Source organism: Cervus elaphus, chromosome 2 (genome assembly GCF_910594005.1).
Source record: "Cervus elaphus chromosome 2, mCerEla1.1, whole genome shotgun sequence".
Lineage (NCBI taxonomy): Eukaryota > Metazoa > Chordata > Mammalia > Artiodactyla > Cervidae > Cervus > Cervus elaphus.
In genome coordinates, this window is record NC_057816.1 from 48,270,570 (window position 1) to 48,295,049 (window position 24,480).

Genomic DNA, 24,480 nt, shown 5'->3' on the forward strand with positions numbered 1-24,480 from the left:
GGAAGCTGCGTGGGCTGGCCCGCCTCCCTGCTCCCGTCCTGGCTCCCCTCCAGCTGGGAAGCCCTCTGGTTGTGCAGTGGTTGTGTCTGCAGCTCAGAAACAGGCCTCATCTGGGCTGCCACTCGGAGAAGGCATGACCTGCACCCTGGGCTCCAGTCAGGGGTCTGAACCGTGGGCGGGGGATGGTGTGATGCGGGTCTCTTGTTAGCAGATGCTGAACCTGCCGCCACGGGGTCCTGGGAGTGCATGTTTGCTGCCTGTGGCCTTTCATCCTCTCTGGCCAGACTCAGATGGAAAGCCCACAGCTCTGTGTGCGTCTCAGCCGGACGGACATGGTGGTGGTGTTCCCGGCGTAAACTGGACACGCATTTCTTGATTTCCGTACAGTGTGAAAGGCAGTGCAGATCTCACGAAGCTACTGAAAAGTTATTGCTGAACGATAAGACGCCAGGATTCTTGGCCTCCGGAGGAGACGAATTCAATCCGGGGCCGGATTGCTCAGAGCTTTTGTGTAATAAAGTTTTATTGAAGTATAAAGGGGATAGAGAAAACTTCCGACATAGGCATCAGAAGGGGGCAGAAAGAGTACCCCCCTGCTAGTCTTTAGCTGTATGTTATATAGTCACTCGCAGTCTGTTAATGAAAAGAAAGGAATGTCTTAAAATTCAGAATGGCACCAGGCCCCTCATCCATAAGTTGCATTTTGTGATAATTTTGGCACCAGATAATTCATCCCAGGCCATAAAACGATTGACTTGAATCTTGTAGAAGGGCAGATTACCACACAAATAGTTTCGTTTACATAGATTAGGGGAACAATATCTGAGTATGACATACTGGTTTGTCAAGTAGTTTGAGCCATTTGGAGGAACTTAGAGTCTGGGGTAAATGCATAGCACATTAACATAGCTTTAAGACAAACATTTCCATAGGAAAAATGTATTGGTTAACTCAAGGTTTGAGAATAGTTAGCTTCAGGTGAAACCAGGTGTCATGGCAACACAGCATTTTAAGAGAAACCTCCTTTTAAATTTGTATAGAGAAGAAAAAAAAATACATCGCTGGTTTGTTTCCTCCTGCCGCTTAAGAGAGATAAAAATGTCTGACACTTGCAGCCTATTTCCTCCCTTTGGAGACCCCTGGCCTTCCTGCCTGTTACCCTCTCACTGCCCCCTAGAAATCAGAGTGTCTTCATTCAGCCAACACGTGGCAAAGAGAGGCAGGCAGAGCACAGGATCCAGGCTGGAGGGTCACTGCCGGTCAGGGACTCTGTCTCCTCAGCTGTGAGAGTTGCTTTCTTACCATTAATTGAGAAACTATTTATCATAGTACTTGGGAACATCTTGGGCCTTCCCAGGTGGCTCAGTGGTAAAGACTCCACCTGCCAAGGCAGGAGATGTGGGTTCAATCCCTGGGCCAGGGAGATCCCTTGGATAAGGAAATGGCAACTCACTCCAGTGTTCTTGCCTGGGAAATCCCATGGACAGAGGAGCCTGGCACGCTGCAAGTTCATGGGGTAACAAAAGAGTCAGACATGATTTAGCGATTAAACACCCTCACTGCCTTCTCCTGCCACAAGAGTGAAGGCCAGTCCCTCCCCAAAGGCCTCCCTGCTGGCTCCCTGCAATGCAGGAGACCCACGTTCAGTCCCTGCATTGGGAAGATCCCCTGGAGGAGGGCCTCCCCGTGGGTCGGGCACCCAGCCCACTCCCAGTATCCTGGGACATCCCTTGGACAGAGGAGCCTTGCAGGCTGCAGTCCTTGGGGTCACAGAGTCAGACACAACAGCGACTCCCCAGCAGACGGTGACCCTTTGCGGATGTTCATGTCCCTCACAAAAGGACCGGGGACGTCCAGCCAGTGTCTCCCTGCGGTCCTGTGCTCTCTGCAAGGTGGGAAGGGAGGAGGTGGGCACCCCCTCCAGTCCTTTAATCTGTAACACAGCCTGCTGGCCACTTTGTACCGGAAGAGGTAGCGCTCAGCGTGTGGCTGTCGGGGACCAGGTCCTCTTTTCAGACGCAGAGTTTAATGTTGCTCCCATTTGGACGTCCCAGGAGTTGTAAGTCAGTGGCGAGTCCCTGGCTGTGGGTGGCGGCAGGTTTAGGTGTAGCATCGTCAGAGCCGTGCGGCGGGGAGGGGGAGCCTCTGCCCCCAGGGCTGGTGCCCGTGCCCCTGCGGGTGGAGGGGCGCTGCTGGGCCCGCGGAGCCTCAGCGCCAGCCCTCTGCCTGCCGGTGAGGAGGGGAGACGTGGCGTCAACCCTGCAGCCAAAGTTTCATTGGCCCATTTTCCACAGTGGCCCCTGTGAGTCAGGAGGAGTCTACCAGACAGTAAGTAACAGCAGCCTTCTTGGGGAGACGCAGGCCTCTGTTTGCAGAGGAGAGAACGAGGTCCAGAGCCCCTCACAGAAGAGCAGCAAGTTATGAGAGCCTCGGGGAGCCCAGCTCCCCAGTCCGCACCCCACACCCCGCTCCCTGCCTGCGGGTTGGCACTTGGGAGCATCTGCCTTCTGAACAGACACCACTTGGGCTGCAGTTCTGGCCTCAGCCTTCTTTTTGCTTAGAGGAGATGGAAAACTTGATTTTCCGTCCAGGGATGTATTACCAAATGTTGCGCCAACTGTCTCTTCCTCAGGCTGAGCGTTCACTGTTTCTTTGTTGTAAAAAGTTCTCCTTTTCCTGTTCAATTTTCTGTGCTGAGTCCTCCTCCTTCCCTCATCCCCACCCTCCATGGACTAAGATGCTTCAATCATGTCTGACTGTGCGACCCTATGGACTGTAGCCCACCAGGCTCCTCTGTCCACGGGATACTCCAGGCAGGAATACTGGAGTGGGTTTCATGCCCTTGGCCAGGGGATCTTTCCGTCCCAGGGATTGAACCCGCATCTCTTAGATCTCCTGCATTTGGCAGGTGGGTTCTTCACCACTAGCACCACCTGGGACCGTCCCCCCGCCCCACATCCTCACCTTAAACTAGACCAGCTCTGCTTGTTTCCTTAATGCATGTTTGGCTCTGGTTCCTTTCCTGCTCACTTTTCCTTCTCAAACAGTGTTCTCTTGGTGGCCGCGTGGGTGCAGTGTGTGGGCCTCGCCCTGCGCTGGCTCCTCTTCTGAGGACAGGCTCTAGGCTCCATGCGCTTCAGTAGTGGCAGCGCCTGGGCTTAGCTGCTCCGCGGCCTGTGGAATCTTATTACAGCAGGGATCAAACCTGTGTCCCCTTCATTGGCAGGAGGCTTCTCATCCACCGGACCACCGGGGAAGTCCTCACTGTTCCTTTTTATGATGGTGTCTCTTCTTTCAAGAGTTCTTCCCCAACTGAGCCCAAGCTGCTGGCATGTCCAGCGCTGGCCAGAAAGCTCACAGTAGTCAGCTTTACCGCGGACTTGGATGTTTGGTTTCAGTGCTGGCCTTGCTGCTGTCTCGGTGCTTGGTGACTTGGCAAACACGTGCGAGCCTAAGGCCGGCGGGGAGGGGGCGTGCGGCGGGAGGGGTCCGCGCACCGGCACTCACGCTGACTTGAAACGCTCTGTTCTTGCTCCTCAGGGACCCAGATAAGCTGCTTCTCCCCCAGCTCTTTCTCGTGGCGTCAGGCCTCCTTTGTGGACTCGTACTGCTGGGCGGCCGTCCAGCAGAGGGACTCCTTGCAAGGCGATTCTGGAAACCTTCCGTTGTGTCTGCATAAGGTAATGCGGGATATTGTAGATCTCACCTCTGCTTTGCCAGCGTGGGAACTGAGGTCCGGAGCGGCTGCACCAGTCCACAGCTGCCTGTGGCCAACCAGGGCTGTAACTCAGATCGTAAAGCCATAGCATGTTGAAATCGGAAGGAACCTCCAAGATGACTAGATCCAGCACCTTCCTTTAGCAGATGGGAAACTGAGGCCCTCTGATTTTAGCTCTGTAATGGCTGGCACCTCATGTGTCTCAGTCACCTTTCTACCCTTAATGCCCAGGGATGTCTGAACCATAGGAGGCTCTCAGGCCATTTTTTATGCCTCAAGGAGCTTTATTAGAGAACAGCAGAGCTGGGACTCAGAGCTTCCACCAGCTCCTATTCCACCACATGTGGGACCTCTTGGAAAAAGTCAGGACCAGCCTAGAGGTCAGTAGCTTCCAGCCTGTGTGTTACTCCACCATCAAGAAGCCCAGGAAAGAATTCATCTGGGGGTGTTGGTTGCAGCACAGCTTTTGGCAGACACGCTTTTGCTTTCCAATGGGTCCACTTGCTGCAGGGAAGGGAAGATTGCTGCCCGGGAGACAGCAGTGTCCTGCAGAGAAGAGGAGCAGGCCAGGAGCTCCGTGGCCAGGGGAGCGTGGGGGCAGGGCACACAGCGGCTTCGCAGTGTGGGGCTTGGGCCAGAGCCCCCAGGTTTGTGCAGGAGAATGTTCTCTGCATAATGAAACGGCTCCACTGGGTCTTCTCTGTGCTTATGAAAGTGGGACTTTGTTTCAACTTGTCATTATTTTCAACCACTGGTCTTTTTGTCCATCATGAAAACAAGTAGAATGTTTGTGTATCTTGGGACTTCTCATCCACCAAGGAAAGCATGGTATGTTAGCTTCTAAAAAGCCAGAGGCCAACATTTGAGGCTCTCTTGCCTTGAGCACATAGCATCCTTCTTTTTTAAAAAAGAACAATGTAAATCATTTGCTGTGACTCAGATTTGTCTGTGTATCACATGCCATTTGGCACAATGATGCTCTCCACTGACTCCTTTCTTTTTCGGGGTTGGGCTTTTCTCTCTGACTTCTGCCTTGGCGTTGATTGTGTCCTCATCAACTTTGCATGACTTTGTAGCCAGGGCAGCAGATAATAAGGATTTTCTGTGTGAATGGGCACAGTTCTAGAAACTGAATGTCTTTGTTTGCACATCTAAATGCATGCTGTTGTAGTTTGGTGGTGGTTTAGTTGCTATGTCGTGTCTGACTCTCGTGACCCTGTGAACTGTAGCCCACCAGCCTCTTCTATCCATGGGATTTCCCAGGCAAGAATACTGGAGTGGTTGCCATTTCTTTCTCCAGGATTATCTTCCTGACCCAGGGATTGAACCCACATCTCCTGCATTGGCAGACAGATTCTTTACCACTGAGCCACCAGGGAAGCTCTCTTGTGGTAGTTTAAGTCCATTTATTTTAATGGTCTTCTGAGAATGGAAAGTTGTGATCAGTGGCTGGGCTAGGCACTGATGGATCCACAGAAGAAGAATGTATATTCCGGGATTGTCCAGTGTAGGAGGTGGCAGGGATGTTAGAGACCTCGAAACTTCTAGAGCAGGAAGACGATCAAAGACTCTGATCCAGAATCATTTTACATGTGAGGATAAGGGCATCTTGGGTCACGCCCAGGAGTCACAAAACTGGTTGCTGGCTATAAGGTGAAAATCAGGTCTCTAGGCTCCATTTGCCTCTGCAGGGTTGGGGAAGTCTTATAGAACAGTGTGGGTAGCCAAGCTGTAAGTTTTTGATGTTAGTGAAAGATGGAGCTCTTTTTCTGGTGATGGTAGTCTGGCTTGTTTTGGTAGAAGTTTGGCTGAAACTCTGAGCAGAGGTCTTTCCAGATTCACAGGACTGGAGACAAAATATTGAACGGGCCAAGCTGGAAGGACCCTGGTCAACGCCCTAGGCTTGAAAGGCCATTGCTGAGGAGTGAGGGGTAATGCAGAGTTCAGCCAGCCCTCATAGGGTCTAGAGCCTTGGTTCGAAGCATTTTAGCACCAGTTAAATGAAGGGAATTTGGAATTGTCAGTGTCTCTGGTCTCCTGCCAGCCAGAAGCAAAATTAAGGCAGTCCTCACTGGAGGAAGTCACTTCGTCCAGAGCCTCAGACCCTTGCTCTGGTTTTTCCCATGTGGTGTTCAGCACTCAATCAAAAATAACCGGAGTACAGGAACTGTCCCAGAACTGGAAAGAGACCCTCAGACCGTGAGAGCACCCTCAGCCCATTGCCGCTGTGCCTGCCCAGTGTCCCCAAGCAGCACCAACCCCCTCCTTTTGGTGAGTGGAGGAGCCCCTTCTCCTGACCAAAGCCAGACCCCCGTGTGACCCACCTGTGTTCTGGATCCCCCTCCCAGGTTATAGGGACACCCCTCCCCATCTTTCTCGTCTGCATCCTCAGCCCTTCCCTTCCCAAGGGCTCTCTTCCCAGTGACGTTTTCGCGAGTCCGCCTCTGCAGTGCGTGGTCTTGCCGAGGTCGCCTCCGCCCTCCTTGTTGTTCAGTTACTTCTCTCTCCGGGGCGTGTGCTGCTTGGCTTCTCGGGTGTCCAGTCCTGCAGGCCGCACCCTCCCGCAGGTGCTGTCTTGTCTCTTGCGGCAGTGTCGCCCTTCGCCCGTCCCTGAGAAGCTGGGGTTCTCTCCCAGGGCACCTCCTCGGCACCCCTCCCGGAACCACCCCAGGCCCCGGTTCCTCTTTGCTACTGTGGACCGTTGACACCCACGTCTTCACCCCCAGCCTGGCCCTCTCTCCTGAGCTCCAGATCCGCATGACCCGCTGAACCCCAAGCTTGGACCCTTGGAGGTCTGGCTCGCGCCTGCAGCACAGCTTCAGAGCTGACCTTCTGCCCCCTTCCTGTCCGCACTGTGACCTCTAGCTCGGTTCATGACACCAGCCACCCTGTTAGATCAGCCACAGGTCCGAGGGCCACTGCGACTCTGTCTCCCTCCCTGCATCCTGTCCGTCATTGAGCCCCATCAGGTCTGTTTCCTTAGGCAGCTCTGAGCCCTTTGCCCCTTTGTCTGGCCCCCAGGACTGCCTGTCATCTTGGCCGCGTTCCACACGATCACAGGGGCGCTTTTTGGCATGACTGTCGTTTTCTTGGCTTCCCTGATAGCTCAGTTGGTAAAGAGTCTGATGCAGGAGACCCTGGTTCAATTCATAGGTCGGGAAGATCCACTGGAGAAGGGATAGGCTACCCACTCCAGTATTCTTGGGCTTCCCTTGTGGCTCAGCTGGTGAAGAATCCGCCTGCAATGCGGGAGAACTGGGTTGGGAAGATGCCCTGGAGAAGGGAAAGGCTACCCACTCATTTCCCTAGACAAACACCTCCAGTGTCCTTATGAAATGTCTCTATTTCTTAAAAAAAAACAAAAACAAAAAACTATTTTGGCTAACAAGTTTACTCTCCTTTCTGGCCCTGTGAACCATTGCCCTAGCCTCACCCCCTCTACACCCAGGGGCTCTGACTTCCTGCAGGTCTCATGTTCTTGGTTGTTTCACTCACATTCTACTTTGAAGAGCCTTCCCAGCCCTGAATCCGGGAAACGCCTAATTTGGTTTTCTAGTCTCAGCTTAAATGTCGTTTCCACCTAGAAGCTTCCCCTGAACCCTAGACTGAGGTTGTTGCCAGTTCAAAGTGCTTCAAGGGCCAGGTGGGTGAATGTGAAGCTTCCAGGAATAAGACTGTGGGCCGGCTGCGTAGACAGTAGACCACACGCCCTGCCTCAGACATTCAGATCCTAGAAATGGGGCAGCAGCTGAGCAGACTATCATCTGTACCCTACCCTGGTCTGCGTTGCTTGGTTGTGTATTCCCAGAGCAGCCTGCCCTTTTCCTGGAATCACCCTGGGATACGGTCATTACTTGCCTTGTGTGCTAAGTTGCTTTAGTCGTGTCCAACTCTTTGTGACCCCATGGACTATATCCCACCAGGCCCCTCTGTCCATGGGATTCTCCAGGCAAGAACAGTGGAGTGGGTTGTCATGCCCTCCTCCAGGGGATCTTCCTGACCCAGGGATGGAACCCATGTCTCCTGCATGGGCAGGTGGGTTCTTTACCACTAGTGCCACCTGGTGCTTGCCTTAATTCTTCTCAATTAATTCTTTATTTCCAAGACTCTTTAAGTTCCATGAAGGCAGAGACCATGACGTGTCTTGTTCATCCCTGTGCCCGAGGACTATGCACCGTCCATAGTGGGTGCTTGGATCACATGTGTGGACAGGAGGTGAGGAATGAGGTGGCTGCAAGTCCTGATCAGAACCAGACTTGGTTCTCCTCCGGAGCCTTCTGACTTGTGCTCACGATGAGGGGGTTAGAGGCACAGGGTTTATGTGAACACTTCTCAACTCAGTTCTGATGTCAGAGCTAAAACCAGAAGACCCAGGGACTTCCCTGGTGGTTCAGCATTTGAGAATCTGCCTTGCAGTGCAGAGGACGCAGGTTCAATCCCTGGTCGGGGAACTAAAATTCCACATGTCATGGGGCAACTAAGCCCATGCACCACCATGAAAGGTCCCACATGACCAACTAAGACCTGACGCAGCCAAAAAAAAAAAGCAGACCCAGAATCGCCCTGAGGAAGTCACTCAGTGGAGCACTGGCGTGGGCGAGGGCGTGACTGACGATGGTGTGATTCCTGCTGGAGCTCCTCTGCACCTGCTTTTTCACGTCTCCAGCCCTTTTCCTCCTCCCTCTCTCTCCCACCCCTTATTTCTGGTGACTTGTACCTGAGTTGTCTCTGGTGGAAATGGTGCACTCAAACGACAAGCAGTTGGCACTCCAGGACTGTTTGATAACTGGTCTTTTTTTGAGTGTTCTCTTCTCTTTGTTCAAGTTCATAAAGTAGGCAACCATTAGGCACGATTTCTTTCTGAAACAGAAAAGCCAGTTTTTGACTGAAAAACAAACAGACAAAAAGAAGAAGAAACTTAACGGAGTTGTCAGATCTTGCTATGTTTTCTTTAAGTGGATGCAAAGAAGCTTAGTTGGAGGGGTTCTCTGAGGCTACCAGACCAGAGATTTTCAAACCTTAGCATTATCCATGTGAAAATACAGGACCCAGGGTCCCAGCCAGACTACTGAGTTGACGCCTGTGGGTTTGAAACCTGTGGGATTAAGGCCCGGAATGTGATTTTTGTCCACTTTTCAGGAGAGTCTGCTTTTGCTAGGCCAGATTAGGTTCCATTGTAGACAGCAGTCATCTAAACCAGTGACCAGTGTTTCCCAAACTCTGTGTGCACGCAGGTCACCTGGAGATCTTGTTGAAATTTAGATTCAGACTTTCGTATTTCTTTGCTTGTCTCATTTTGTAGTGGTGGTGGTGGTTCTTGTTGAAAACTGGACATTGTTGAGAATATATTGTAGCCCAGGTTAATAAACAGAAAAGCAAATAATGAAGCAATCTTGGATGAGGGAGGGATCAGAATCTGGAATCCAGAGTTGCTGCAATACAGACTCAGATTCAGTAGGCCTGATGGGGGCCTGCATTCTGCATTTCTAACAAGCTCCCAGGTGGTACTGAGGGTGCTTGTCTGTGGATCACTTGTTGCAAAGGAAAGATCCCGGGCATTGGCTGGCAGATTGACGTACGTGCTCCAGCCAGACCCAGCCCGTCACCCGTTTCTGCAGATAGTTTCATTGGAACACAGCCACGCCCACTCCTGTACACATTACCTGTGTTGGCTTTTATACTATGACAGAATCACCGACTTGTGACAGAGGCCATATGGCTCACAAACATTTCCTGTCTGGCCCTTTGCAGGAAAAAGTTTCCCACCCCAGATCCAGAGCTCCTAAGCCCTCCCAGATGATCCAGTGAAACAGAACTCATCACCTCATGGAACACTCCGTGCCATGTTCGCGCCGATCTTTGGGAAAGTTTTTCCTTGCTTCCTTGTGACTTGGTTCTAATTCTATTAACAGGAGTCTTTTCTTCTTTCACACACAAATGCTCTGTTTGCCATCTTCTCTTTTCCAAGTCTCTCTTCCTGTTAGGTCCTTTCCAGAATGTCACCCAGCATGAAGCCTGCTGCCTTGGCTGTCTTCCTTTGAGTGCAGAATAGAATGACACGCCACCTTTCTCCTCTCTCCTTTATAAACCGCTGATGTAATGCATCAGTCTTTCTGGGGAGCCCTTCACTCATTGGGCTTCGTGTAATTGAAGTTACCTTTAAGTGCGTTACTGCTGCCCAAGCGACAGGCATCCGGGAGCAAACATAATTTGTGAGCCTTATACGTTTCCTCCCCTATAGACTTTGTTCTTGATTAACGTGACTCCTGCTGACTGATCCTGAAGTGTTGGGGTGTCACATCCTGCATGGTTTGCTTGTCTTTTCCTGCACGTTCTGCTTGGATCCTAACCATGCTCTTGGCTTCTTTGACCATCTCTATGCTGCAGAATCTGAAATTGGAAAGAAATGGTCAGATTTTCTTTTATTTTTAGTTATCTACTACGTCTCCACCAGGCTACTCTTGACTGTGGTGTCTCATGTTCAGACTTTCTCATCTCAGCTCTGTCTCCCACGTCACTCCTCTCTGCTCTGAGTCTGTTCCTCCATATTTCTTTATTTCAACTGATGGCACTACCACCCATGCCCTCACCTAAGCTGGAAACACGGGATTATTAGCCCTATTTTTTCCCCTTTTCCATCCATCGCTTACAGTTGGGCCCCAGAAGATATGTTTTTCCCTCTGTGTATTAAGTTGGCCAAAAAGTTCATTCAGATTTTTCCATAAGATGTTACAGAAAAACCCGAACTTTCCGGCCGACCCAACAGCTCTCAGATCCGTTTTCTCTGCTGCTGCTGCCCTGTTAGTGCTTATCACTGCCCCTCTCTGCTGCAGTAACCTCCTGCCTGCTGTCTCCTCTCCGGTGTCGTCTTTTCTTCATGGCTGTAATAATCTTTCTAAGATAAATTTCCATCATGTCCTCCACCAGTGGCTTCCCCATACTGTGGAAACTTCATAATTTAGTTCATGCTTCCCGTTCGTGTGGATTTCCTAGAACTGCTCTGACAAGTGACCACATACTCAGTAACTTTAAACAACCACGATTTCCTCTCTCCTGGATTTGGAAATCAGGATGTCAGCAGAGTCGATTCCTGCTTTGGGGCTCAGAGGGAGGGTCTGTTGGTGTCTTGCTGCTGGTTTCTGGTCATGGCTGGCGGTCTTGGTGGTCCTTGTCTTGTAGGTGCATCATTCTAGTTTCTGCTTCCGTCTTCACATACCTTCTCCCCTGTGTGTCTCTGTGCCTTCTTATGGCCCTGCTTAGAAGAATACCAGTCACTGGATTAGAGCCCTCCTTAAGGTAGTTAGCTTGCTCCTTGGAAGAATAGCTGTGACAAACCTAGACAACATATTAAAAATCAGAGACATTACTTTGCCTACAAAGATCCATCTAGTTAAAGCTATGGTTTTTCCAGTAGTCATGTGTGGATTTGAGAGTTGGACCATGAAAAAAGCTGAGCGCCAAAAAATTGATGCTTTAGAACAGTGGCCTTAGAGAAGACTCTTGAGAGTCCCTTGGACTGCAGGATCAAACCAGTCAATGCTAAAGGAAATCAGTCCTGAAATGTTCATTGGAAGGACTGATGCTGAAACTGAAGCTCCAATACTTTGGCCACCTGATCTGAAGAGTCAGCTCATTGGAAAACACCCTGATGCTGGGAAAGATTGAGGGCAGGAGGAAAAGGGGACGAGAGGATGAGATGATTGGATGGCATCACAGACTCAATGGACATGAGTTTGAGCAAGCTCCGGGAGATGGTGAAGGACAGGGAAGCCTGGCATGGTGCAGCCCATGGGGTCACAAAGAGTCAGGCATGACTGAGCGACCGAACAGCAGCAACAACTTAAGTTAATATGACAGGCTTCCCAGGCGGCTCAGTGGTCAAGAATCCACTTGCCAGTGTGAGAAATGCAGGAGATGTGGGTTTGATTCCTGGGTCGGGAAGATCCCCTGGAGAAGGAAATGGCAACCCACTCCAGTATTCTTGCCTGGTAAATCCCATGGACAGAGGAGCCTGGTGGGCTGCAGTTCATGGGGTCACAAAGAGTCAGACACAACTGAGCATGCAATGCTAAGTTAGTATTACCTCGTCTTCAGTAGTTACATCTGCAAAAACTCTGAATCATACAATCACGACTTTGAAAGATGCTGAGACCTCAGAACTAACTGGGAGTAGATAGAGGTTAGGAACAAAGCCGTCCCCCTCCAGCAGATGCACTTGAAAGCCTGGTAGTTTTCCATTTTCCGTATTTGGACAAAAGGATTTTAAAGAATATAATTTCTTGGCCTTTTTTAAAAATTCCTATTTCAGTGGAATTAATTTTAAAACCATCTTGCTGCAGTTTCATTGAAAATCACTTTTTTCTTTCTGATGGAAGAGGTAAAGAGAGGTTTAACTATGAAGAAAAACTAAGAAATGGGATATTCCTCTACATTCCGCTACAGGTGATCAAAGTACAAGGATATTTATTTTTTTTATTTTTTATTTTATTTATTTATTTTTTTAGTACAAGGATATTTAGAAGAAAACAAACACTCGATGTGTAATACCTTTAAACAGTCATTTTTCTAATTGCAATGAGTGGTGAACTATTCATCGGTGCTAATTATTGCATGGTTTTGGCATGTTAGAAAAATTGTTACAGGCTGTAAATAGTTACTTTTCAATTCAAAAGAATGCTTGGAGGTAAAATATTATTATTCAAATAGCTTTGAAACATAAGTGACTTAAACACATATTCCATAGCCCCAAGTTAGAAAGTGTTCCCTCCGTGGTTGTCAAAGGAAATTCCTGTTTCTTCTGGTTATGAAAGCAGCACAAACTCATTTTTATACTAATGGGCACCCCTCAGGGTGACTAGGATTAAAGGAACACGGCATCTCACTGTAGCCAACAATAAATCATGTGGCCAAAATGCAGCTAATCACAGCCTCTTGTGTGTATCATTGTGTAGCAGCTGTTTGTAAATTGGTTTAGTAATTTTGAGGATGCCATCCCATGCCAGAACCCCCAAGACTGTGTGGAGTTTCTGAGCCATTTCTACCATTTCTCTTGCCCCTGGGGCAGGGCTTCCTAATGTGGGCTCCATGATAACGTCAGGAAGTCTACGAACTGGGATAAGAAAACATAGGGCAGCCTTATTTTCTATCTACTTCCAACTAAAAGTTTATAAACCATGTCTGTAAGTAGTCAAAAATCTATAGTGGTGTTGGTACCACCTGTCACTGTCACCCATAGAAATCTCAGCTGTCTTGAGGTACTTTTTGCTCTTCATCACTTCCAAGTTACTGTGTTGTTGGACCATCTGTTAGATCCCATCAAATGTGCTAATAAAGAAGCATATACAAATTTGTCTTTTAATGTTGTGATAGCTGTGTATCAGTGTCAGCCATTTCCTTTGTGAATTTGTATTATTTTAAGCATTTAAAAATGCTGTTCTTCATGAAAAACAAGGCAAACTGAGGAATTGTCATAGAACCAAGGTTTCTAGGGAGACGTGACAGCAAAATGCAGTGGATACCCTAGATCTTGAAACAAAAAGAAGGCATTAATGGGAACACTGGAGAAATCCAAATCAAAGCCTGAAATGTAGTTAATGGTAATATATCAACAACGGTTTCTTCCTCTTAACAAGGGTACCATGGAGATGTCCAGTGTCAGCAGTGGGGCAAACTGAATGAGGGTCATTTGAGAACACTCTGGACCATCTTTGCAACTTTTCTGTACATCTATTAATAATCTATAGTGGCTTCCCAGGTTTCCCCAGTGGTGCTAGTGGTAAAGAGCCCACCTGCCGATATAGGAGACGTAAGAGATGCGTGTTCGATCCCTGGGTGGGGAAGATCCCCTGGAGGAGGGCATGCAAACCCACTGCAGTATTCTTGTCTGGAAAATTCCATGGACAGAGGTGCCTGGCGGGCTACACTCCATAGGACCAGAAAGAGCTGGACGCAACTGAGCGACTAAGCATACACACAAGTCTGTATTGAGTCACACTCTGACTTGGTCTGCTGCCGGCTTCCAGACATGTCGGGGTCAGGGTTTTGTGTCAACTCAAGGCCTTCGTAGCCTCTTTCTGTTACAGCTCTGAGGAGCTGTGGAGAGAGACCAGTCCAAAGGGAGGGAGAAGTTTTCCAGAGAAGTGAAATAATCTGCAGTGTATTATGGTGGAAGAGGCACGATTCTGGGGTCAGAAAGGTCCAGCTTTGTGTCCCGCCTCTGTCACCAGCTTTGTGCTCCAGGGCCAGCAGTTGCTCTGGGCATCCTCTTCGTCTTTGCAAAATGAGGCCCTCAGTAATGGTTTGCCGGGGTCATTGTGAGGATTGGCATTGACGTGGCCACTCTGTAGCCCTTCTGTTGGTTCTGGTTGGTGTGTTTTAGTGCCTGTGACATGCCAGGCACCACGTGAAGCATTTTTCGTAAGGTATCTAATTTAATCTTCATAACACCTGTGTCACACGACCATTTTATAGATAGGGAAGCTGAGGTCAGAGGCTCAGCAACCTTGATGCCGAGGCCACTGCCTGAGCTTGACTTCACATCTGTGCTGGCTGCAGCTCCCTCTGTCTTTGAGGCTGAGCCTTCCCTCCCTTCCCCAGGGCACTTGGTTACGGGATGCTCTTCCCTCTGACTTCTGAAGCCTCTCTCGTTGGTTTTGCGCACCATTCAGATTGGGATGCTCCCCCATGACTGTTGTCCATTATGGTTGGCTTCTCTAGACTTGAGATTACCTGGCTGTAAAGTGAGGATGTTGTGTGGTCCTCATGGTCTGTCCCTCTACGGAAGGTCCATTCTGCACTTTGTGGATTTTACCTCTTATTTCCACTGGTTCATGGGACGTTTACTGAGTCACTGAAACTAACATTTTTCGAATTTGTTTTGAGCAAAGTTGTGCATTTCTGTGTCATTCTCCCAGATTCCAGAGAGGGAGAAAAACAGAGTTCGAAAAGCCTTAGTGACCTCCTAAAATCATAGCAATTAAAAAAAGAAAACAAGAACCCGGAGGCCACTGTGACATTAACATCTTCCTTAATTGTGATTTTGCTGAGGAATTATTTTAAAAGACCAGGGAATCATTTTATTTTTTGTTTCTTTCTTTGATTAGAGTGGAGATATCATGTGTCATGATGTACTTGCCAATTATTTCAAATTAGAGTCTAGCAAAGTTGGGGAGTTACTAGTGTCAAGTATTACCTGGACAGGTGAATTTAGCCATAAGATGTAGCTACTGGGTAAGGAGCCTGATTTTCACAAGCGATGTGGGGATGCACTTTAGTGTCAAAATGAGAAAACTGCTCACATTGCTTGGCATGGTTACTTCAATGGGGACTGGGGTGGGGGGCGGTTCTGGTGATTGCATGATCTGCTCCTCTGTTTTTCAGTTTTTCCCCTACATTCTGCTGCTGGTGGCCATCCTGCTGTACCTGCCCTCCCTGTTTTGGCGTTTCGCAGCTGCTCCTCATGTTTGCTCGGATTTGAAGTTTATCATGGAAGAACTCGACAAAGTTTACAACCACGCAATTAAAGCTGCAAAGAGCATGCATGACCTTGACTTGAGAGACGGTGTCTGTCCAGCGCCAGAAGTTAATGAGAACATGGGGCAAAGGTAACTCAGCTCCCAGCCCATTGGGATTTGGGAGTACGAGTTTGCTGCCCTTCTCCTGTCCATCTGGGCTTCGGGTTCTCAATACCAGTATGTGGGGGACTGCCATCTGCCTTGTGACACCTGGGGGGAACCAGGAAGGCCCACCCTCCCCAGATCTCACCTGGAGAGATCTGCTGTCTGCCCCAGCAGCGGTCCTCACCTCAAATCCTTCCCTTGTGGAGTGAAGTGTCGCTCTCATATTCTCAAGTGCAGGGCGAGTTGCTTTGACCCTCCCCTTCATGGAGAAACACAGGATTATGAGGCTCCTGGGCACCGAGAATGGACGTGAGGGAACTAGGGAACAAGTTCCTTGCTTTTTTGACATTCTTCCTTTGGTTTTTGTTATTGACAATAGCACTAACAGCATTCAGTTCAGTTCAGTTCAGTCACTCAGTCGTGTCCGACTCTTTGCGACCCCATGAATCGCAGCACGCCAGGCCTCCCTGTGCATCACCAACCCCCGGAATTTACTCAAACTCATGTCCATCGAGTCAGTGATGCCATCCAGCCATCTCATCCTCTGTCGTCCCCTTCTCCTCCTGCCCCCAATCCCTCCCAGCATCAGGGTCTTTTCCAATGAGTCAGCTCTTCGCATGAGGTGGCCAGAGTATTGGAGTTTCAGCTTCAGCATCAGTCCTTCCAATGAACACCCAGGGCTGATCTCCACATTTGTAGGTCTCATTTTGGGTTTCCCAGGTGGCACTAGTTAGTGGTAAAGAATCTGCCTGTCAGTACAGGAGATCCAAGAGACGTGGGTTCAATCCCTGGTTTAGAAAGATCCCCTGGAGTAGGAAATGGCACCCCACTCCAGTATTCTTGCCTGGAGAATTCCACAGGCAGAGGTGTCTGGCAGATTATGTTCAATGGGACTGCAAAGAGTTGGACACAACTGAGCACACAGCTCTCATTTTAAAAAGTTCTTAATATAACTCAGACACTGTTGAGTTTTCCAAAGTGCGTTATCTCATTTAATATTCAAAACATCATTACAGATAACTGCATTTATTTATTACCCTCACAGCTGTTGTCCCATCCCCCGCCCCGCCCCAGTTGAAAACTCTGTCCTGTAGCTTTAAGTGGAAGACCTGGAACCAGGACCAGGTTTAGCTAAACCCACACCCTCTCAGCTGTCTGCGTCCCGCTGCTGGCCTACAGGAGGCAGATGTGTTCTAGTTAGGCTGGAAAAATTGTCTTTTTTCTACACATTTGAATGGAAAATTATAGTTTAAAAAAACAGCAGTAAAATAAGAACAATCAAATTTATGTAACAAATATTTACCATTCACTAGGATGCCAGGAGTTGTTCTAACAATTTACAAGTAGCACATTTAATGAATTAGACCTTCCTTAAAATATTAAGTTGGGGGGAGAAGGGTTTTATTATTACTTTTCCTTCTTTTTTTTTTTAAAAAAAACAAACAACTAATTTTATTCCCTGGGTACTCTAGTGAAGTTACAGATAGAGAAGTATGGAAGGGAAGGTGATGGAAATTTTCCATGTGGTACCATCGAATGTGTTTCTATTTGATGGTCTTGGTGAGGATTTAAATTATTTTTATTTGTTTCTTTTTAGTTCACAGGAAAGCCGCTTCAGGTACCCAATTGTGGAACAGTACTTAAGGACAAAGAAAGCCTCCAGACATTTAATCGTCAAGTACATGAGCTGCCGGGTGCTGTCACTCAGCACGATACTGTTAGCCAGCATCTACCTGGGCTATTACCTGAGCCTCTCCTCTCTCTCGGATGAGTTCGTCTGCAGCATCAAATCCGGCATCCTGAAAAATGACAGCACTGTCCCCGATAAGTTCCAGTGCAAGCTCATTGCTGTTGGTATCTTCCGGCTGCTCAGTTTCATCAACCTCGTGGTGTATGTCCTGCTGGTTCCGGTGGTGGTCTACTCCCTGTTTATTCCCTTCCAGCAGAAGACAGATGTTCTCAAAGTGTATGAAATCCTGCCCACGTTCGATGTTCTGCATTTGAAGTTGGAAGGGTACAATGACTTGAGCCTCTATGTTCTTTTCTTGGAGGAGAATATCAGTGAACTCAAGTCGTACAAATGTCTTAAGGTCCTGGAGAATATTAAAAGCAGTTGTCAGGACATTGACCCCATGCTGCTCCTGACCAACCTCGGCATGATCAAGATGGACATGGTTGACGGCAAAAGTCCCGAGCCTGTGGAGATGACGGTGGAGGAGCTGGGGGACCAGACGACAGAGCTGCAAGGTAGGCCTGGCTCTCGGGGAGCCGGGGAGCCCACGGAGCCCTCTGTGCCTCCGATGACTGACTGACAGTGTCTGCCCCGCCCACTGGTGTTAGCCTGTTTCTCCGGTGTGATTAGCGGAAAGCCCTCAGTGCAGGGACAGAGGGGGTTGTTGGTGCTGCCTCAGGTTTCCAGGGGAACACCTGTTGCTCTTCCTTCTCATTCTCTTCTGTCTCATTCTCCACCTGTTGCTCAAGCATTCCTCTCCGATGTCATTCTTGCTCATTTTTGTTTTGTTTTACTGGCTTATCTCCCTGTCCCTCTGATCATCTTGTTGGTCATTCTCTGTCTTTTACAAAAGGGACTGGGAGTTTATTGAGTTACTTGTCTCCCTGACCCACCTTCAGCTGCTCTGCAGTGAAGCTAAGATTAAGTGGATAAGGCAGAAACCAACAGCTAGATTGATAGCAGAGGAAAAGTTAGTGCCAATGGAACCTGCCGTGGGATTTCCATCATAAATGCTTGTTTTCTGTTCTGGCAGATTTGAATGTACACAGTGAAACAAAAATAAATAATAGAGAGAAGAATGCCCGACAGAGACTTCTGGACACTTCTTGCTGATGATTTTTGTCCTGTGAACTTCAGATCAGTGACTTTGACCTGGGATTCGTTTTGGCTACAGCACCTCTGGCAGGCACCCAGCTGATTGGCAGTAAATGGTTCTCAGCAGAGGTACTGAGTGTGTCTTACTGAGTCTCTGGTGGAAACGATGGTCAACAAACATTGTGGAGGGTGGTTCATGAACTTCCTGCGAGACAACGCGGAAACAAGTAAGCCTCGGCAAGTGTCGACGCGAAAAGTGGTAAGGCTAATTCCAGGAAGAGGAGTAGCACTTCAGTGCCACAAACAAAATGCCTTTCTGTGCAGATGGTGCAAAGAGCCTCTGAACTACAGAGAGCAAGGACTTGGGGAGCTTTTTGTTTTGTTTTATGGGATGATAATGTCAGGGTATAATTTAATATGAATCTTGTCTATGTCCCAATGACTGTTGGAGGATAAAACATTCCCTGACTGACTCTGGACCCATGGGGGTCTCCTCCTGGCGGTGCCCTACACTGGGAGAACCGCTGGCTTCTGTTCTTATAACCAGGCTCTGGGCCCTGCCACTTGTCACCCGTGGCCAACTGAGACCCTCTAACCACCATGTGATGCCCTGCGCTGCAAAGGGCAGTGGACCCAAGTGCTGCTCTGGCTGAGAACTTTGTTAATAAGGTAGAGTTGAAAGGATGTTTAATTCTTGACTTCCATACAGGAAGGAGTGCTTCTAAATGAACCCAGTGGGGAAAGCAAGCATACAGAACAAGTTAAAGTGGCTACTTTAGAAGAGGTTGTCTGCAGGGCATTCCTCTGTTATCAAAAGCATTTGAGACAGGATGTTACTGAGGCAGATTCACAGAACACAGAAGGCTTAAAGTGAGGGACATTTTTTGCCTATTAGGATCAGAATGTATAAATGACATTTGCCATGTGCACATTAACATGTGCTCAGAGCCAGAACAATTTTGCAGTTTATTTATATTTAAAAACATCTTTGAAAAATTCATTTAATTTTAGAATTGTATGATATCAGAATTGAGGCCATTTGGGAAGAACATTCTAGCATTAATGCGGAATTATAGAATAAATGTTACAAATAGGTATATTGTGTATCAACCAAGCATTATTTTGTAAACATTCAAGGCTGACTGGGAATATCAGAAACCTTTTCCCAATTCCAGTCATGTAAATAGATCCCAACTATGTTTACATTTTATACAAAATTCTTAAAAAGGACATCTGTGGACCTTCCTGTTTTTATTCTTGGAAAGTTAAAATTAGTACATTGCTACTGAATAATCCTCAGGAGCCTCAAAGTTTATGTGTGGCTCTTAGGGACAGTTGTTTACCTGATCTAATTACATAAGCTGCTCTCTGCCTTTCAGAATATTCGCAGAAGTGGATTTTATTTGTGCTTCTGCGATGGTTTCTGAGATGGAAAGCTAATAATAAATATCCAGAATTCAGTCAGTGTTTTAAATTATTCTTACTGCTTAATATTTATTACCCTTGAATTATAGTGTGACTTAGAAATGTCAGTAATCTAAATCATCGATTTTGCTACTTTTTTATATCACTGTATCAGATGTTGTATTGTAGTTCTCTCCACCTGTTTCTTTGTGTAATTTGAAAATTTTCTGAAATATAGTTTTCTATAACTTGATTTTTTTCCCCAAAGTCTCAGATTCTTTATAGACTGCCCTAATTTATAGTTTGAAGTGGATATGTTATTTTAGGAAATCAGGAACTCTCTCAGCCCTGTGACATGTAATTCTTTAATTAGAGCCCTAACATCTGTGCACCCTCCCATCCCTACTCTCGGAGTTCCAGTAGCATCTGTGATGTCCCAGAGGTCAGCTAGTGACTGGCTGCGGGGATGTGAATAAGGCCGGTGCCCACCTTCGAGGAATTCAGAGACTAGTAAAAGGCAGTGAAGACAGAGGCAGGTACCAACAGGAAGAGTAATAACCACAATGAAGGTCCTTCCAGAGAACTCCCAGCAAATGCTGTGTTCTTGGGGAACACATTACTATTTTTCTCTTTCCCATCATTTCTAGCTAATAGTTTTGAGAGTCTAGTTATTGTTTTTCCTGGAAGTTCTTTAGCCACGTATCCCCAAGCTGAAGCTTGAACAAAACAGTAACACAGACAGTGATTCTGAACAGAAAGAGCTCCAATCGCTCTTTGTACCTTACCTTGCAGGACATGGGGAACACAAGCCTGGAGGTACATGATACTGTCCATGAACAATCACGGCAATAAGAGGCTAATGGGGACGTCTGGCCATACATTTTGACTTGAGGAAAAGCGTTATTAGGAAAGTTAACTTCTCCATCCACTGCTGGCTTAGGTGAGGACTACCTTTGAGCAGATTCCCAAGAATGAGGAATCAATCATTGCTTTACAAAAGGGGGCAAACAGATCCTAAATGACCACTGCCTGTATCAGCTAACTTTGTTTCCGGCCAGTGTCTTCCTAATAAACCACCACATGTCCTCTCACCCAGGCTTCTAGCACCAGTGTTGGGTCTGCGGTCTGACCAACCATTCTCACAGCAGTGTCCGGCTCCTCTAATTTCACCAAATAATGGGCAGACACTCTCTTAAGACAGAGGCTCTTAAACTTTTAGGAGGTTACAAACCCTCTTGTAAATATATTTTCTAAAGCTAGGGACCGTCTCCTCAGACACACACACAACGCTAAATACCCTTGGGGTCTTCGTGGTCCATACCCCCCAGGTTAAGAAGCTGGCTCTAATGGCTGGGGACCAAGCCACCTGGTAGGGAGATTCCTGTAGCCCTTGTGGAAAGTCGCTGCTCCCAACAGTAAGTCAGGTGCTCATTTACTGATTAGTGTTTACACACTTAGAATGAGCTGTCCCCTTGAGTAACTGACAATGTTTCCTCAAGTCAGACTGAAAGAGTCTGTTAAGAGAGCGGGGGGTGGGCAGTAGCCCAGCCTGATCGGGGGTCTGCGTGGACCGCATCCTCAGCCTCTGGATCACGGCATCATCCCCTGCAGCCAGCCTCGCTGGGCCGGGGGATGGTGGGCATACCCCTGACATGCACGATGCTTTGTCCTACTTCGTGAGCGTCCTGGGAGAAATGGAGAAATGTCCCACATTGTATGGCAGGTCCTGTGGGGTGTTTGTGTTTCTTTAGTGGAGGCTTCCTGTTCTGGGCACCCTCTCCTTTGCAAGGATGAGCTAAGCTGGGACGGCGGCAGGGCACTGCATGCACTGAGCCTGTGAGAACTGTTCAACGCTTAGAGCTAGATTGTTGCACAGCTTTTAAAATGCATGCATGTTGGTTTCTTTTGCTTATTTCGTTTTAAACCCATTGCCATATCACAAGTTCCTGAACAGTGACTGGCATGGACTAGGCATTCTGTAAATACTTGAACAAAAGAACACACCATTATAATAAATCCTAGTTTGTGGACAACTGTAATTTGATTTTAAAAGGCAGATGGTCCTCTGCAGGTCAGGGGAGGGGAGGCTTATTTAGCCTCTTGCTGGAGAAAGGATCCGTTCTGCAAATGGATAGATTTCTGCATGTAAGTAGTGACAGTTCTTAACTTTTTATTTTGGAGTGAATTGTGATCCTTTCCATGTTCAATACAAGTTTTCAGTGTTGCCTCCCAGTGATTAGGGCAATTGAAGTTATAAAGGTCTCTGTAATTTCCCAGGATAATTTGAAAAGGGATGTTGACTGAAATGTGCAGTTCTGAGTAGTTTCATCTGAGGGCACTAGGATGAAATGGCTCCTCCTGGGCAGTCATTGGCATTTCTGTCCTGTTTTTCACAAGTTAAGTAAAACCTTGGAGAAAGCTTGGCAAAGATGACATTGTGTCATTTATGGAATGTAATACACGCTCATCCGTGATTGGTTTGTCCTGCCTGCTTTAGATGAAATGTATTGTGTTTGGGGAGTCTCTTTTTTGCTGTAAGAATACTTGTCTCTTAATGCATGTGATTTGATCAGTCATTGTTCCTGAAAGTTGTAAAAGTTTCTCATGCCTTGAATGCTTTCTCTGTGCCTCATCAGAAGAGGAAAAAAGAATTCTGCAATGTCCCAAGAGTTTTCTACAAAAACTGAAGCCATCAGCTCCTCTTTAACAAGTTGGCTTTTTTTAAAAGCACAGTAATGACAGTTTAACGGTATTCCATAAAGTGGTGCTTTAGGCATAATTTACGTTCTTTTTAATGACTACATTTTTTCAAACCTTTTAAAGAAGAATATGTTTTTTTTTTTTTTCTTTCCGTGTCATTTGGTAAGAATGATTTGGTTTCTATTCCACAGAGATTGAAGGATTGGAACAAATTACAGTCTTAGAAAATGACTGTTAAAAACCAAGAGCCTTGACCGTTCTATTTCATATTTCCACATAAGCACCTGTCCACGCCCTGCCTTCTGACCATGCTGATATTTAAGGGGAGTTGAAAAGCTGAACACCAAGGCTACTGTGTCTATACATAAAAGTGAAGTGGTGTTTTTGTTCTGCACTGTTGTGTCTACCTTAAATAAAACTTCTTTTCTAATGAAAAATGTGCCTTAATGTTTCTTGTCTTCTCTTCAGGGAAGATGTGGCAGAAGATGAGTCCCGAAATGTCTTGAGGCCTGTTCCTCTGCTGGATACCTGAGATTCAGTAGGCTTCGTGGCACACACGAAAATCCAGCTAGCTGACAGTAGCTAAAGGAAAAAATTCCTTGATTAAGGGCCCACAGATTCTGGAATTTCTAAAGCAGAGATCACATGCTTTCTGATTGGGAATTGTTTGCCTTTGCATAGAGAGGAAGGAACAGAGGCTTTGTGCTGCTAAACATGGGTCTGCCTGCCTCCCTGTCTCAAGAAGGGGACTGTGTTGTACAATGGTCAATTAACACAATTGACTGTTGTGGGTAATAAATCAGCTGCCTAAAATCTTAATACAGTGCCTGCCCCATGGTGAGTCTGTAAGTGCTAGCTATAACTGTCATCAGCTCCTCCCCCGCCCCACTGTTCCCCAAGGGGGCACCCCCCAGGGAGCTTAGAGGTTGTGTTAGTCCGTTGTTCCATAACATTTTACTACAACCGTTGCAGCTTAAAGCAACACATATTATTTGGCAGTTTTCTGGGTTAGGCGTCTGAATACGGCTGAGCTGGGTCCCCTGCCCAGGGTCTGACAAGGCTGCAATCAAGGTGTGGATTGCACCTGTGCTCTAATCCGGAGGCTCTACTGCGGAAGGGACTGCTTCCAAGCCCCCTCACCCCGAGTTGTTGACAGATTTCATATTCTTGGGATTGTATGACTGCCTTTTCGTTGGCTGGAGGCTGCTCACAGGTCCTGGTGTGTGGGTTTCTCTAGTATGACTGCTTACAACTCACAGGTCCTGGCGTGTGGGTTTCTCTAGTATGACTGCTTACATCGTCAAGCCCATAGTGTTACCAACCCATGCTCACTCTGCTCGCCACAGGATAGGTCAGTGAATCTGAGAGGAGGGGTTGAGGCAAGGAATACGACTTTATTTGGAAAATCAGCTGACCGAGAAGATGGCAGACTAGCATCTCAAAATAATCATCCAGTCGGGGTCTGGATGCCAGTTTCTTTTATGGGTCAGAGATGAGGGGGAGGCGAGGAAACAAAGGAAACAAGGCCATTGATCTTGCAAATATTCCTAGAATGGCAAGCCTCAGGCAGCGGTGTGTTTCTTCCTTCCTGCCATCTGCAGGTGGGCAGGGTTCTGAGCAAAGGCACTTTAACAGTCAGGCACAGGGGCTGGGTCCTCTGAAGCAGGCCACTATGTATGATTATAATAACAAAAGCAATGGAAAGCAAGTCAAAGAAACAGTTCCAACATGGAGTCAGAATCAACTTCTCCCGCACCAATAGGACTCTCTCAACTGGAGAGGGCCCAGTTCCTCTTTTAAGGGTTTTGAAATCAGGCCACTCAGGATACTCTTCCTCCTGATGGACTCAAAATGAAGTACTTTTATCTGCAAAATCCCTTTGCTTTTGCTTTGTCTAGAAGTGAGGCACACTACTGCCTCACTCAGGGAGATTACACAGAGCATGAACATCCAGGGACTCATGGGGCTGCCTTAGGGTCTGCCCACGGGCAGTTATTCTGAATCGCAGCGTCTCTGCCTCCGACACTGTGGTGTAGCCTCCTCCAGGGGAAGTTATCCTGAATCGCAGCCTCTCTGACTCCGACCCTGTGGCATTGCCTCCTCCATAACCGAGTCCCTGCCTCCAGCCCAAGCGCTGTTCTTCAGGCCCTTGTCTGCATCCCGGAAGTGCTCTCATGGACTTGCCATGTCTAATACACCTTCCATACTCCTGT

The 24,480-nt window shown here is 47.6% G+C and overlaps 1 protein-coding gene across 1 annotated transcript in view; it reads left to right on the forward strand.

The window, feature by feature from the left end:
* The window catches only part of PANX1 (pannexin 1), a 50,739-nt gene extending 28,035 nt beyond the window's left edge, over positions 1 to 22,704 (forward strand). The window contains exons 2-5 of the mRNA XM_043877045.1: positions 3,541 to 3,680; positions 15,098 to 15,321; positions 16,934 to 17,583; positions 18,102 to 22,704. Coding sequence (XP_043732980.1) covers positions 3,541 to 3,680; positions 15,098 to 15,321; positions 16,934 to 17,583; positions 18,102 to 18,181 — 1,094 coding nt within the window. The 3' untranslated portion in view covers positions 18,182 to 22,704. The remainder of the gene's footprint in view (positions 1 to 3,540; positions 3,681 to 15,097; positions 15,322 to 16,933; positions 17,584 to 18,101) is intronic.
* The last annotated feature ends 1,776 nt before the right edge of the window (positions 22,705 to 24,480 follow it).